The following is a 12,864-nucleotide window of genomic DNA, read 5'->3' on the forward strand; positions in this document are numbered from 1 at the left end:
CCCTCCCCTGTTCATGCTCTGTCTCTCATTGTCTCAAAAATAAATAAACATTAAAAAAAAAATTTAAAAAAATTGATTTAAACATAATTTGAATCATTGAAAAGGCACTTTAAAAAATTTCATTCTACCTTATTTAGAATTTCTTAAGTCATCTGTATTTAACTTGTCCTTTGAATTGTTTATTATTTAGTTTATCTTCTCTTGTAGCTAATGATATCAAAATCACTGAAACTAATTTTCTGGTACCATCAACCATCACAAATTACTCTCCTGTTATAATTTGATACATGAGAAGAGATATAATTGTAATGATGTTTTAAAATTATAAAAGTGCCTTCTAAACTTCTAATTAAAAAATTTTTAAACAAGATAATTTAAGAACTTCTTAGGAGTAAAAAAAAATTAATTTTCAAGTTAATGCAATGAAACCATTAAGATACTATATACTTGATTTAAATTATATTTTTATTATGTCATTTATTTCAGTGTGAATCTTAGGCTTTATAAACTATTATGATACTGGGATTAATGACCTCCTAAAGAGATAATTTTAGAAAGATTTCCCTTTTGCCTCCTGTTTTCATATAACTGTAGAAGAATTCTCTCAAAATAAAATGGTTCACTAACAAGTGGTGACAAATATACTAAATGAAAACATTAAACATGTAACTGAATTAATATGCTGCTTACTAAAAAAAAAAGCATAACATATCCACAGTGAAACATTAACAAGGATATAAACACACTGCTGTTTAAGAACAATTAACCTTTAGGATGAGTTAGCATTTCTGTTTCCAAAAGCCTATTGTCCCAAGATTCTCATCAGTATCTTTACCTAAGTATAACATATTTGTATACAGATTCAAAACATTTCAAAAGTCTGGACTAGTATAATCAATATATTAGTGTTAAAAACAACAACAACAATGAATTACCAGATAATTACCCACTAAAGACAGTCTTCTCTGTCCTAAAGAAAAGAATGGAAAGATGTGCTATCAATTTCAACCCTGTCTCCTGTTTACCAGAAGTTGCTTAGGGCATAGGCTCCTTTCAACAAGCAAATGCTAAACTCATTATTCTAAAGGGGAACTATACAGACACACTGAGTACACATTGTAGCCATTTAAGGCCAGGTTTTGACTTGAATAGGCACAGAACTCCATCCAAAAGGAACTCCAGAGATGGGTACATGCAAGAGCAGAATGTGGCCTCAGCAAATCACCTTCCTCGCAACTTGATACTTTCACTGGTTATCCTTTCAAACATGTTTCTGTCCACTTAACATATTTAGAAGCAACAAAAAACAACATGGTTGAGAAATATCTCTTTGGGAAAATAAGGTATAACCACAGGAGAAATTTGAGTAAAGGTTTTATAGCCCCTTGATGGGGGAGAAAACAAACTTTCTTTTTGATTCAAAATAGCCAGTGAGAAGTAAGAAGCCAGGAATCACTTTCATTTCCCTGTAAAGAGCAATGACTTAGAGATCAATGATTTGCCCCAACTGTTACAAAAGGTCGTTTAGGAAGTAAGAAACTGAACTCTCAACATGTGTCTCTTAGCCTCCTACTTTCTCTACCAGATCACACTTCATTTTCTGGTCAACTGCTATCTATGAATAGAAGCTTTCATTTATGGCATGAATACACAATTGCTGTCAGAGTCATATACTACAGAATTTTAGTAAAAACCATATTTACAGATATAAATATTTGTTCTGTGAAATATCTATAAATCAAACCAACACATTAGACTTACTTTTTCGTCAGTTCTACCATATCTTCTTTCACTATGCTCAAAAAGTCTTATAATTATTTGTCATAAATAAAACACTTTAGCTTACCAAACTTCTTGCTTTCTTTAGTTGTGCCAGTCATCTTGATCTTTGCAACTTCAAAGAAATCTTTAATTTCTCTCTCATACAGTCGTGATAAATAATCCATGTAATTCTTAAAATAAAAGTAACAGGTACTTCTTATTAAAAAAATATATATGTATACATACATAATTAATTAATTTAATTATAAATTAAAATATTTATAAATAATTTTAATTATAATAATTATAATTATTATAATAAATTATAAATTATAAAAATTATAAGTATAAATTAAATATAACTAATTTAATTCTAATTAGCACATGTTATAGTTTTCACAAAAAATTTATTTTTTAAAAACAAATTTGATTTATTCTAGCTCAGATGGAAACATCTATAATTTAGCATTCAAACTCATTTCTTCATCATAATATGCTTATTAGGATATAAAAATATTTTAGGCTTTCAGGAAGGATTCTTCAACAGTGGGAGACCATATATTTTCCAAGTCCTAAATTAAATGCATATACAGTGGACTAAATTTAAATAAATCCATGGCAGAAAATCTATACTTGGCTATTCTTTTAAATTTATCAGGGAATCTAAGCTTCAGCTTCCTTTATTGTTTCAAATTAATACATTCAGTTTTAGAGTAGGTTTACATTGCTTATAAAATATTATAAGCTTATCCTTATAAAATAGTATTTGGATGAAACATAGTATATAGATCCTGCTTTTTTCAATTTGTAGGCCATATATATTTCTCACATAGTCTCTGCACTAAAACTTAGTCAAATGGGCAAGTCTTTCCCATGATCTTTGCATAAATTTAAAAACAAATGTAAACTGGGGCACCAGGGTGGCTCTGTCGGTTAAGTGTCCAACTCTTGATTTCAGGTCATGATCCCAGCATCACAGGATCCAGCCCCACATCAGCTCTGTGTTGCTGAGCATGGAGCCTGCCTGAGATTCTCTCTCTCCCTCTCCTCTGCCCATGCTTGCTCTCTCTCTCAAATAAAGCTTTAAAAAATAAAAAATAAAAAAAATGTAAATTAAAATATACCTAAAATTAATTCCTATTTCATTGGGCTGTCACACTTTTTCAATGTCTCATTTTTTCAATTTTAAATTCTCATAAAAATCTTGATCACTGCAAATCAGTAAATAGTTGACAAATGGGAAATTAGCTTCACACAATTTGTAAAATCTTCATCAGTGGCTTCTACTTAAATAACTCAACATAACAGACTGCATTCCAATATCCAAATTGATTAAAGTACACATTACTACCCAAGCAATTTAAACAATTTCAAAACAGCTCCTCTGGCATCTAGAAAATAGTGACAAGAACAGACTATTGAAAATCATCCCCTTTCCCAATGCAACTCTAATGACTCGATACCTTTTTTCCAAGTATGTAACAGAACTCATTGGTGGGAAAGGCCACAGACAGTGTGACCATCAGTTCATTCATCTACCAAATTCTGAAGGAAGTCTCTCGTGAGGTGCCTCTTAGCACCTTGTATATAGCACCTTAAATTTAACTGTCATGAGTTTAAATACTGTTGTCTCAGGCAGTCTCTTCAACTTTATGTTGTGCTGACTGTAGTCTTACAGAGGTCTCTATATTTTACCTTCTCTTTACACCAAAAGGTAAATTCCACAAATGTAGAACGGAGGTTGAGAGAAGATATCTGAGAATCTTCAAGACTGACTGTGAACCTCAGGAGATTATTAGGAGAGCAGAGCTCATTTCCTACCCAAGCATGGATAGACCATCTCTAATATTAATCGCCCTACATGAATAACTCAGAGCCACAGATAGGGGCCAGAGTCCTGGGGAGGAAGGAATCTGAGCAGCTGAGATAGTTTCCATAAGCTCTAATTATGTATACCAAAAATCAGGGCTTTCCTTAGACTCAGTCATAAGTAGAGCTGGGGCAGTGCCTTGTGATTCTTATCCCTTAAAGAATGTGAAACAGGCTTTTTTTGTTCCTGCCAAAAAGTGTGAGCTGCAGACACCCAACCAAGTGCAAACAGTATCTGGATTTAATTATTATTTCTTATTAAAGAAGCACTGGTTTGTCTGTTTCCTTCTTTCTCTCCCTCCTTCTTTCATTCTTCTCTTCCTTCTTCCTTTTTAATAAAATCCTGGTTGTGATGACCCTTCAGCAACCAAATTAGATTATAAGGTAAAATACAGTCTGTCAAAAGTTCAAACCACAGGATCAAATAACATTCCTGGGAAATAAGTCAATTTCATTTAAAAAAGCTCATTAATATTGTCAATCAAAAATATACTGTGAGGAGAGAATGATTCCATAAATCATTGCCAGGTTGGCTATTGTCTTGTTTCTTCATTTAAATTACATTCATGAATACTACATTATATATAAAGATAGGGCAATAATACTCACTGAGAACACAATTAGGCAAAAAGCTTATTGATTACTTTACTTATTTGAATATTGACTAGGGGACAAAGCACTTGTTGGCACAAAACTCTTAAGGAGATATAATAATGTTTAATTATTCAAAATATTAATCCTCCTAAAACTTCAAAAGGCAAAGAATTCCAGTACTGTAAATACTTTTCTTTAAGATATCTCCAAATCAGAATTCTGTTGGATGAAAACAAAACAAAACAAAATATAACACAACAGTAGAGTTGCAGAACACTTAAAAGACTAATTCTGAGGAACAAAAATAATCTTACCTAAAATAGCTAGCCAGATAAGATGTACATACATACCTTAGAATATTCACAGTCTCTTTGAAAAGCATTTTTAAAACTATAGTTTAAAAGTATTATTTTTTTTTCCAAGGTTTATGTCCCCTTTCTTATGATCTCAGTTTAGAAGGGGAGTCAGATCTTACTTTAAATGAGCAAAGGCACTTTGAAGAGAAAATACATAAAGACTGATTTACAAGAATGTCCTATTGCCAAATGTGTTCATACTGATATACTGGTAGGACTGTACCAACTGCTTTTTTCTTATCATCATAGTTCTCATAAATTTCTACCTACTCCACTGCCTTCTCACAAAGCATGAACCTGAGACTAGAGGAAGTTGTAATAATTATTTCAGTAAGTAGGAAGATAAAATGGGTTCGTATATAAATATTAATTTCCTAAGAAAGAATAATCTTCATTATAAAACACTCTAAAAGAGAGCACCACTTTTTGAATAAAACTAGGAAAAATTTCTGCAAGCAAAACTAGCAAAAATAAGATGATTTTGCTAGCTAACTTCTGTTAGGAAATGTTTGGTCGTAAGCACATGGGTTGAGGGGAAGAGACTTTATATGAACAATCTCAATATTTTTGTTTTCACTTCAAGAAACAACACATTACTCTTCCCAACTCAAGAACATCTTTTAAAGTCATGTTGTCCACATAATTAAATTATTACTAACTATTAAAATAGCTTCTACCTTACTTAAATTTATTGTTTTGAACTCCAAATTCATAAAAACATACAGATAAAATATTTTAATTGTTTTTCAAAGTATTTTTAGAATTTTAAGTAAACTGCTATTATATCTGACATATAAATATGGCTATTTATATATTTGAATTAGGTAGCAATTTTTTAGCTCCCTAAGTCACATGGTTAATTTCAATACTAAAGGTCACAGCAGAAATGCCAGAAAAGTATTGTATCCATGGCTTCCTGCCACAATGGCCATTTATTAAAGTTAAATTAGATCATGTATTTCTACTGCTCAAAGCCCACTCAAACTCCCTCCCCCATCTCCTGCATGGTAAAAGCCAAATCCTTACCAATGTACACAGTCCCTTCCTGATCTGTCCCGTCTGTCCCACCCTGCTTTACCTCTCTCCATTCTTCTTCTAAGGTCCTGTCTCTGGCCCTTTGTACTCCAACTATACTGGCCTCCTCATTGCTCCTCCAGTATATCAGGTATGCTCTTACCATAGGATACCTGTACTGTGCCTGGAAAGCCTTCCTCAAGAAACTCCCACTGTTCACCCCTGCTTATTTTTTTTTTAAGAGTTTTAAAATAATCTCTACACCCAACATGGGGCTTGAACAACCCTGAGATCAATAGTCTTATGCTGTACTGACCGAGACAGCCAGGTGCCAGGCGCCCCTCACCCTTGCTTTTTTTTTTTTTTTAATTAAAAAAAAAATTTTTTTTTTAAGTAGGCTCCATGCCTAGCGTCAAGCCCAATGTGGGGTTGAACTCATGAACCTGACATCAAGACCTGAGCTGACATCAAGAGTCAGACGCCTAATTGACTGAGCCACCCAGGTGCCACTCACCCTTGCTTATTTTTAAAATCTATGCTCAAATATCACCTTCTCGATGCCTTATTTAAAACTACACCTGCCCCAGTCCCGGCATTCCCTGCTTTATTTTCTCCAGAACACTCAACAGTACCTTCTAATATACAACTAGCTTTTTTGCCAGTCTTTCTCCACCAGAACATGCGCTATGAGAAGGCAAATATTTGCCTGGTTCCTTCAGTGCTGTATCTCTAGCACTTACTTAACAAAAAAGCAGGTGCTCAATTCATATATGAATGAAGTGACTCATCTTCTCCAATTGCTGATGTTAATAGTATTGTTCTTTTAGTTTCCAAACCTAGAAAAGTTTGGTATCATCCTGTTTCTTCCAACCTTAGAGTCTTTCTTTTGGTTTATATTCTCTATTCCTACCACTATCTTCCTGATTTGGATTTCATCTGAATTATTACATTAGGTTCTTAATTAATTTGCCTCACCTAGTCTCTCCCCATGTATGAGGAATGCTGTTAGGTCTTATGTCTCATGGCTTATCTTTTTCAACATAATTTCTCTCTGCCCCAGAATATGAAATTCTACTTCAGATGGGCTTGCATCCTCATTGCCCTAAAAAAGTCCTATTTTCCCACCTTTGTCTGCATGCTCCCCATCCCTGGAATGCCTTTCCTCTTTTTTTTTGGTTTATCTAATTCCACTCACTATTTAAAAACTCAATTCAAATCCAATATCTGCCGTGAAGTTTTCCTCCATGGCTTTAGGACACGGATTTCTCTTCTCTAAACTCATTTTCAATTTGGCACTTAATTTTTTGCTGATTGCTCTTCCCAGTCAGATACAAGGTTCTTCAGAAGTAGGGCTTGCTTGTTAGGCCCTGTGTGCCTGGAATAGTGATACGCTTGCTTCATAAAGAGGCAACCTGCACTTGCTTAATCAAACACATTATCAACTCCTAGAGGGCAATGCCACACTTAGACATCTTTATATTCTCTATATTGCATATAAAGAAACTCAGGAAATAATTTCTGTATTTAACTAAACTGAAATTTAAGGCCACAGTACCACATACTACTATTTTAAGCTGGAGTTAGAAATTTAGCTCTTCTTTACCCAAGAAATGAAATAAATGTTCTGCCTCATCAAATGAGCACTCAGAAATTCAATTATTTTCTGCTTCACGACTAATACTTCAAATGTCACGTGGGGAGCTGAATACATGACCTCTTGATTCTAGAAGATTATGCTCCCTACTCGGTGAGTAATTGATATCAAATTCATACCTTTGTTAGTCCCTCATATTTTCCATAATCTGTACTCTTCAGCCACTCCATCAACTTGGCATATCGAAGCAAGTCTCTATGAAATGGATGATGATTGGGTAAAGCCAGTTCAACAGAGTGCTGAGCAAGAGTTGAACTCTGATCGTGACCCTAGAGTGAGTAAATAAGTAAATAAATATATTGGCAGTACAAAGAAACATGTTGTAATTGAAAATTCTAAAAAATGACCAAATGTAGCCAAAGAAAAGCAAAGGAAGATAGAAAGCAAGATAAAAACCAAGTACTTACTTGTCTTTTATTATCATCCTGTGTAAGCTTACTGAACACTATCACCATAAATAGTCATAAACATGCAAGAATGGCACTCTGATAAACTACTCATGTCATCTTCTAAAGAATTGACAATAAATGTTTTAATCAAGCTCTTCTCTCCCATACCATCTCATTTTACAATTTACCAAGCAAATAAACTTCACAATACAACTGTATTGAGAAACACAATAAATAGGGAAGTCATTCAAAACAAATTGTCAACATCTATGGTATTTCTATTAGAAATATACAATATTAAAAACAGTAGTTAAAACAGAGGATACAGAATTTTAGAACTAGGAAGCACCACAGATGATGATATCCTAGGCTTTCCTGGATAATCCTTAATAATAGTATAATTTTAATCTTTCTAGTAATTAAATACACCATGATTTTATTTTAAGACCTTGACAACCCTTTTATGTAAATAAATTAGTAAGCTATCAAACAGTCTTAGATGATGCATCCTGACTTTGTTTTGAAAAATACAGACCTGGAAGATCATCAGATCCAACAGCCTTATTTTCTGGAAGAGGAAATTGAAACTTAAAGAGTTACGTGATTTGCTCAGGTCGCAAGGAAGGAAAGCAAGAATTGGAAACTTAGTCATGTGAGTCTCACTTCCATTTTCTTTTAAAAACATATCTAAAAAATCATTTTAAGCAGACTCAAAAATTGCAAATGCCAATTATTTACTGGTATCTAAAATATAAAACAAAACAATAAAAATCTCTCCAGCCCTATTTTGAAACAATCTAGCTCTCTTTCTCTATTATTGGATCAATATTTGTCATGGAATTCAAAGCCAGGGTCTAAGAGATGGGAAGCTGAAAGACTAAAGGAGTTGATTCCCCTTGAAAATATTAGTTCCCAAGAATAAGGAAAGGGGAAAAAAAGACAGATTTATTTGACATCATTCTGACTTGATCTAATTTGCCTTGTCAGAAGTTATTTGTTATCATTCTGTTAAAATGACACAGTGACTGAGTTCTGGGATTGGTTAACTCATTTCCTAGTAAAGTTACCTAAACCCAATTATGTGTGTTTTATACTAGCTGACATAAACTGGCTGAATTTAAATTCTTTTAAAAGAGATTTCTTCTATCTAATTTATTTCCTTTACTATATACATAAAATAAGAACTTAGTGGTTATGGACTTTTTAAAACAACTTCTTTTAAATACACAGTATCCAGAAAAAATTGCCGGATGAGGGAAACAAAGAATTCTCTAGTAATTGAGAAGTACCTTTAGAATAAGAAAGATAGGAGTATAAGACACATCAATAAAATATCATTATCTGAGTTCCTTCTTCATTAAAGCTTTCAAATCAGTCTGTTGGAGAATTTTCTTCTTGTGAGATTATATCCCCAACTTAAAATGGAAATAAATATAAGGACCCATTATATAGAAATTACATATAAAACTACATAGAACAATCAATATATTTCTTTAAAAATTTTTTTAATGTTTATTTTTGAGAGTGAGAGAGGCAGAATGTGAGTGGGGGAAGGACAGAGACTGAGGGAGACACAGAATCCAAAGCAGGCTCCAGGCTCCGAGCTGTGAGCACAGTGCCTGATGCGGGGCTGGAACTCACCAACTGTGAGATCATGACCTGAGCAGAAGTTGGCTGCTTAACCAACTGAGCCACCCAGGTGCCCCTATGTATTTCTAAGATTAATCTTATTGACATCTACCTTAGGAAATTGGACCAGAGATAGCAGAAAAGTTAATCAGAAAACTAGATGACCAATTCAAAATAAGAACCAGAAAGGGTGAGACAATACAAGTTCACAGCTATCACAGACATTATATACAAGGTATACTGTGTATATAGGTCCACGATCCCTTTCTGTAATTCTAAAATACAAAAAGCTTGGAAAACTCAGTGTAAATTTGGTATCAAATCTATTTTGATGGCAAAACCTGACCTGAACTGACATGAGGCTGTTTATACTGTTTAGAATAACTATTCATATTTTTTGGTGTTGGACTATTGTGTCCCTAATCACAGAGCCCAGCTCCAGACCCTCCTGGAGTGGTTATGTAATATACAGTATATATACTATATTACTTTCCTAAAATCTGAAAAATTCTAAAAAGACAGCTGACCCCAATAGTTTTGGATAAGGGATCATGGACCTGTGTGAACATTCTTTTTTGAATGGCTGACTGAATATAAAACAATCACATTTTCCAAAAGAATCATTGTGGACTAAGAGCTACAGTGTTGAAAAATGGAACTATTCTATATATTTGGAATGCCTGGTCATCTACATGTTTTCTGTGAAGTAAAGACTTAACAATAAATATGGACAAAATTAATAATATTAAATAAAATATACAGTTATTATCACTGGACTATACTTCATCTCTCATCACAGTTGCCATAGATTTTTAAAATTCTTTATTAATAACAATATTAGACATCTCTTATCATCCAAAACAATCTTTTTCATTAATTTTTCTCAGTGATTCAAAACTCAAAATTATTGTTTTTGTTTAAAAAATTTTTTAGTTTATTTTATTTTGAGACAGTATGAGTCTGGGAGGGACAAAGACAAAGGGAGAGAAAGAGAATCCCAAGCATCCCAAGCAGGCTCTCTGCTGTCAGCGCAGCACCCAAGATAGGGCTTGAATTCACGAAACCGTAAGATCATGACCTGAGCTGAAACCAAGAGTCAGAGACTTAACTGACTGAGCCACCAAGATGCCCCAAAACCATTGTTTACGTTCTCCTAAAACTGTTCACTTAGGCTATTACATGTTACATTATATTATCTAATCTACAGTCAGGAAAAGTTCTTCAATTAAAAACCTTCTCCTCCCTGGGGCGCCTGGGTGGCTCAGTCAGTTAAGCATCCGTCTTTGGCCCAGGTCATGATCTTGTGGTTTATGGGTTTGAGCCCCATGTCAGGCTCAGTGATGACAGCTCAAAGCCTGGAGCCTGCTTCAGATTCTGTGTCTCCCTCTGTCTCTGCCCATCCCCACTCACCCTCAGTCTCTCTCTCAAAACTAAACATTAAAAAATATTTTTAAAAACCTTCCCCTCCCCTAGCGCCTGGGTGGCGCAGTCGGTTAAGCATCCGACTTCAGCCAGGTCACGATCTCGCGGTCCGTGAGTTCGAGCCCCGCGTCAGGCTCTGGGCTGATGGCTCAGAGCCTGGAGCCTGTTTCCCATTCTGTGTCTCCCTCTCTCTCTGCCCCTCCCCTGTTCATGCTCTGTCTCTCTCTGTCCCCAAAATAAATAAACGTTGAAAAAAAAAATTAAAAAAAAAAAGAAAACCTTCCCCTCCCCTAAAAATGGAGAATTATTAATGTTTGTAGAGGATTTTACAGTTTACAAAGCTCTTTCACATATTACTATTCAAAGCTTTCTTTTGCAAACAGCATTTTAAGATCACCATCACCTGAAAATTTCCCTTCTACTATGAAGACAACATCATTACCTTCAAACTATTACTATTAAGATAGATTAAATGTGATTAGTGCTAATGGAAAATTTAACTTTAGAGAAAATGGTTCTAAAATAACTACAGAAAATAGGTAAATTAAAATTTTAAACTGTTCAATTCAATCAGTAATACAGGTAACTGTCACTTCTAGAACTCTCATGTGTGCACCACTTTATTCTTAAAAAAAAAAAAAAAAAAAAAAAAGAATGGGAGGTAGGGAGGCTCTGCTTTGCCCTATGCTTTAATGGTGCAGCATTTTGGATATTCCCATACAAATAAACCAGTGATTTATTTCTTAAAATATCTAAATAAAAATACAATTTCAAACAAACAAAAAATATTCTTTATACAGTAAAAAATGAAGACAGTGTTAAAAATTGCTTATTTTAAGTAATAATAAGTTAGTAACAATAACAATTTATTGAATGCCTGTCACCACGCTAGTTTCTATCCCTCTCTCTCTCCCTCTCTCTCTACATATATATACACAAATTCTGATGTTCATAATAACCTTGCAAAGTACTTTTCTCCTCATTTAAAAATACCCAAACTCTATTATAAACAAAATTTTAAAACAATATGGTAGGCTTTATCCAAATTAATCTAAGACAAACATATTTTCTAAAAACCTAGCGCATCATAAATTTTCATTAGTGTATATGTTACTGGAATTTGTGGCACAAAGAGGTTAATTAACTTGCCCAAGGTCAGCCCACTAGGAGGTAGCAAAGTCAGGGTTTTGAATATAGAAAGTTTGGCTCCACCGTCCTCCTCTTAACCACTTTACTATACTGACTTTCAAACAGAAATGATATACTCAAGTTAAGTGTTGAATAAATTTTCAAGATTTGGGAACTCTTTCTTTCTGTGTTATGGCATGTTTATTTTTGTTTTTTCAAAGAAAAAAAAATCTGAACAAAGTTCCAACAAATACCACAAAAACTGATCTTAAATAATCATAATTCTAAGCTTTTAACTATAGATCATTAACCCATGTTTAGGAAATTGAGAAGAAACATGTTTAAGGGAACAATTTTTGTGAAATGAATTGAATATTGGTGATATATTTTACAGGCTTTATTTTAGCATTATGATGTTTCTAGAAATACATGTTGGAAGAAAAATTCCCAAACTTAAGCATATAGCAAACCCCTCACAACTTCAGTTTTTCTGGTTGTACTTATAAAATTTTTTTTGAGTTTATTTATTTACTTTTAGAGAGGTGAGAGAGAGAGAGACAGAGAGAGAGAGAGCACAAGTGGGAGAGGGGCAGAGAGAAAGAAAGACAGAACCCCAAGCAGGCTCCACACCGTCAGTGCAGAGCCCAATGCAGGGCTCAAACTCACGAACCGTGAGATCATGATCTGAGCAGAGATCTGAGCCTAACCGACTGTGCCACCAGGAGCCTCTTTCCTGATTGTACTTTTAGTTCAGTGCATAATCATTTCTCACCCTATTGCAAAAGACAACGTACACAATTATGAGGTCTCTGTGGACCCAAAGGGGACAAAGAAGGGCAGAGAGCACTTATCCTTTCCAGCCAAATATTTCAAAAAACAACCAAAAGAATTTTTTAAAGGACATACATTTGATGCAACTATTTCCTCAATTTCACTAGCCTTAATTTGATTGCATGTTTTTCAATATCAGAATCCTAATTAGTGTAACTGACCTAATTCGCTAGTTGAATATCTTAATACACAAATCCCTAGTAAATGTAAAAATTAT

The 12,864-nt window shown here is 34.0% G+C and overlaps 1 protein-coding gene across 3 annotated transcripts in view; it reads right to left on the reverse strand.

The window, feature by feature from the left end:
• The window catches only part of EXOC1 (exocyst complex component 1), a 61,917-nt gene that overhangs the window by 23,664 nt on the left and 25,389 nt on the right, over window positions 1-12,864 (reverse strand). For all 3 annotated transcript variants that reach the window (XM_047855874.1, XM_047855872.1, XM_047855873.1), the window contains exons 9-10: window positions 7,368-7,517; window positions 1,847-1,952 (exon numbers count right to left, since the gene is read on the reverse strand). In XM_047855874.1, coding sequence (XP_047711830.1) covers window positions 1,847-1,952; window positions 7,368-7,517 — 256 coding nt within the window. The remainder of the gene's footprint in view (window positions 1-1,846; window positions 1,953-7,367; window positions 7,518-12,864) is intronic.

This window comes from Prionailurus viverrinus, chromosome B1 (assembly GCF_022837055.1).
Source record: "Prionailurus viverrinus isolate Anna chromosome B1, UM_Priviv_1.0, whole genome shotgun sequence".
Classification (NCBI taxonomy): domain Eukaryota; kingdom Metazoa; phylum Chordata; class Mammalia; order Carnivora; family Felidae; genus Prionailurus; species Prionailurus viverrinus.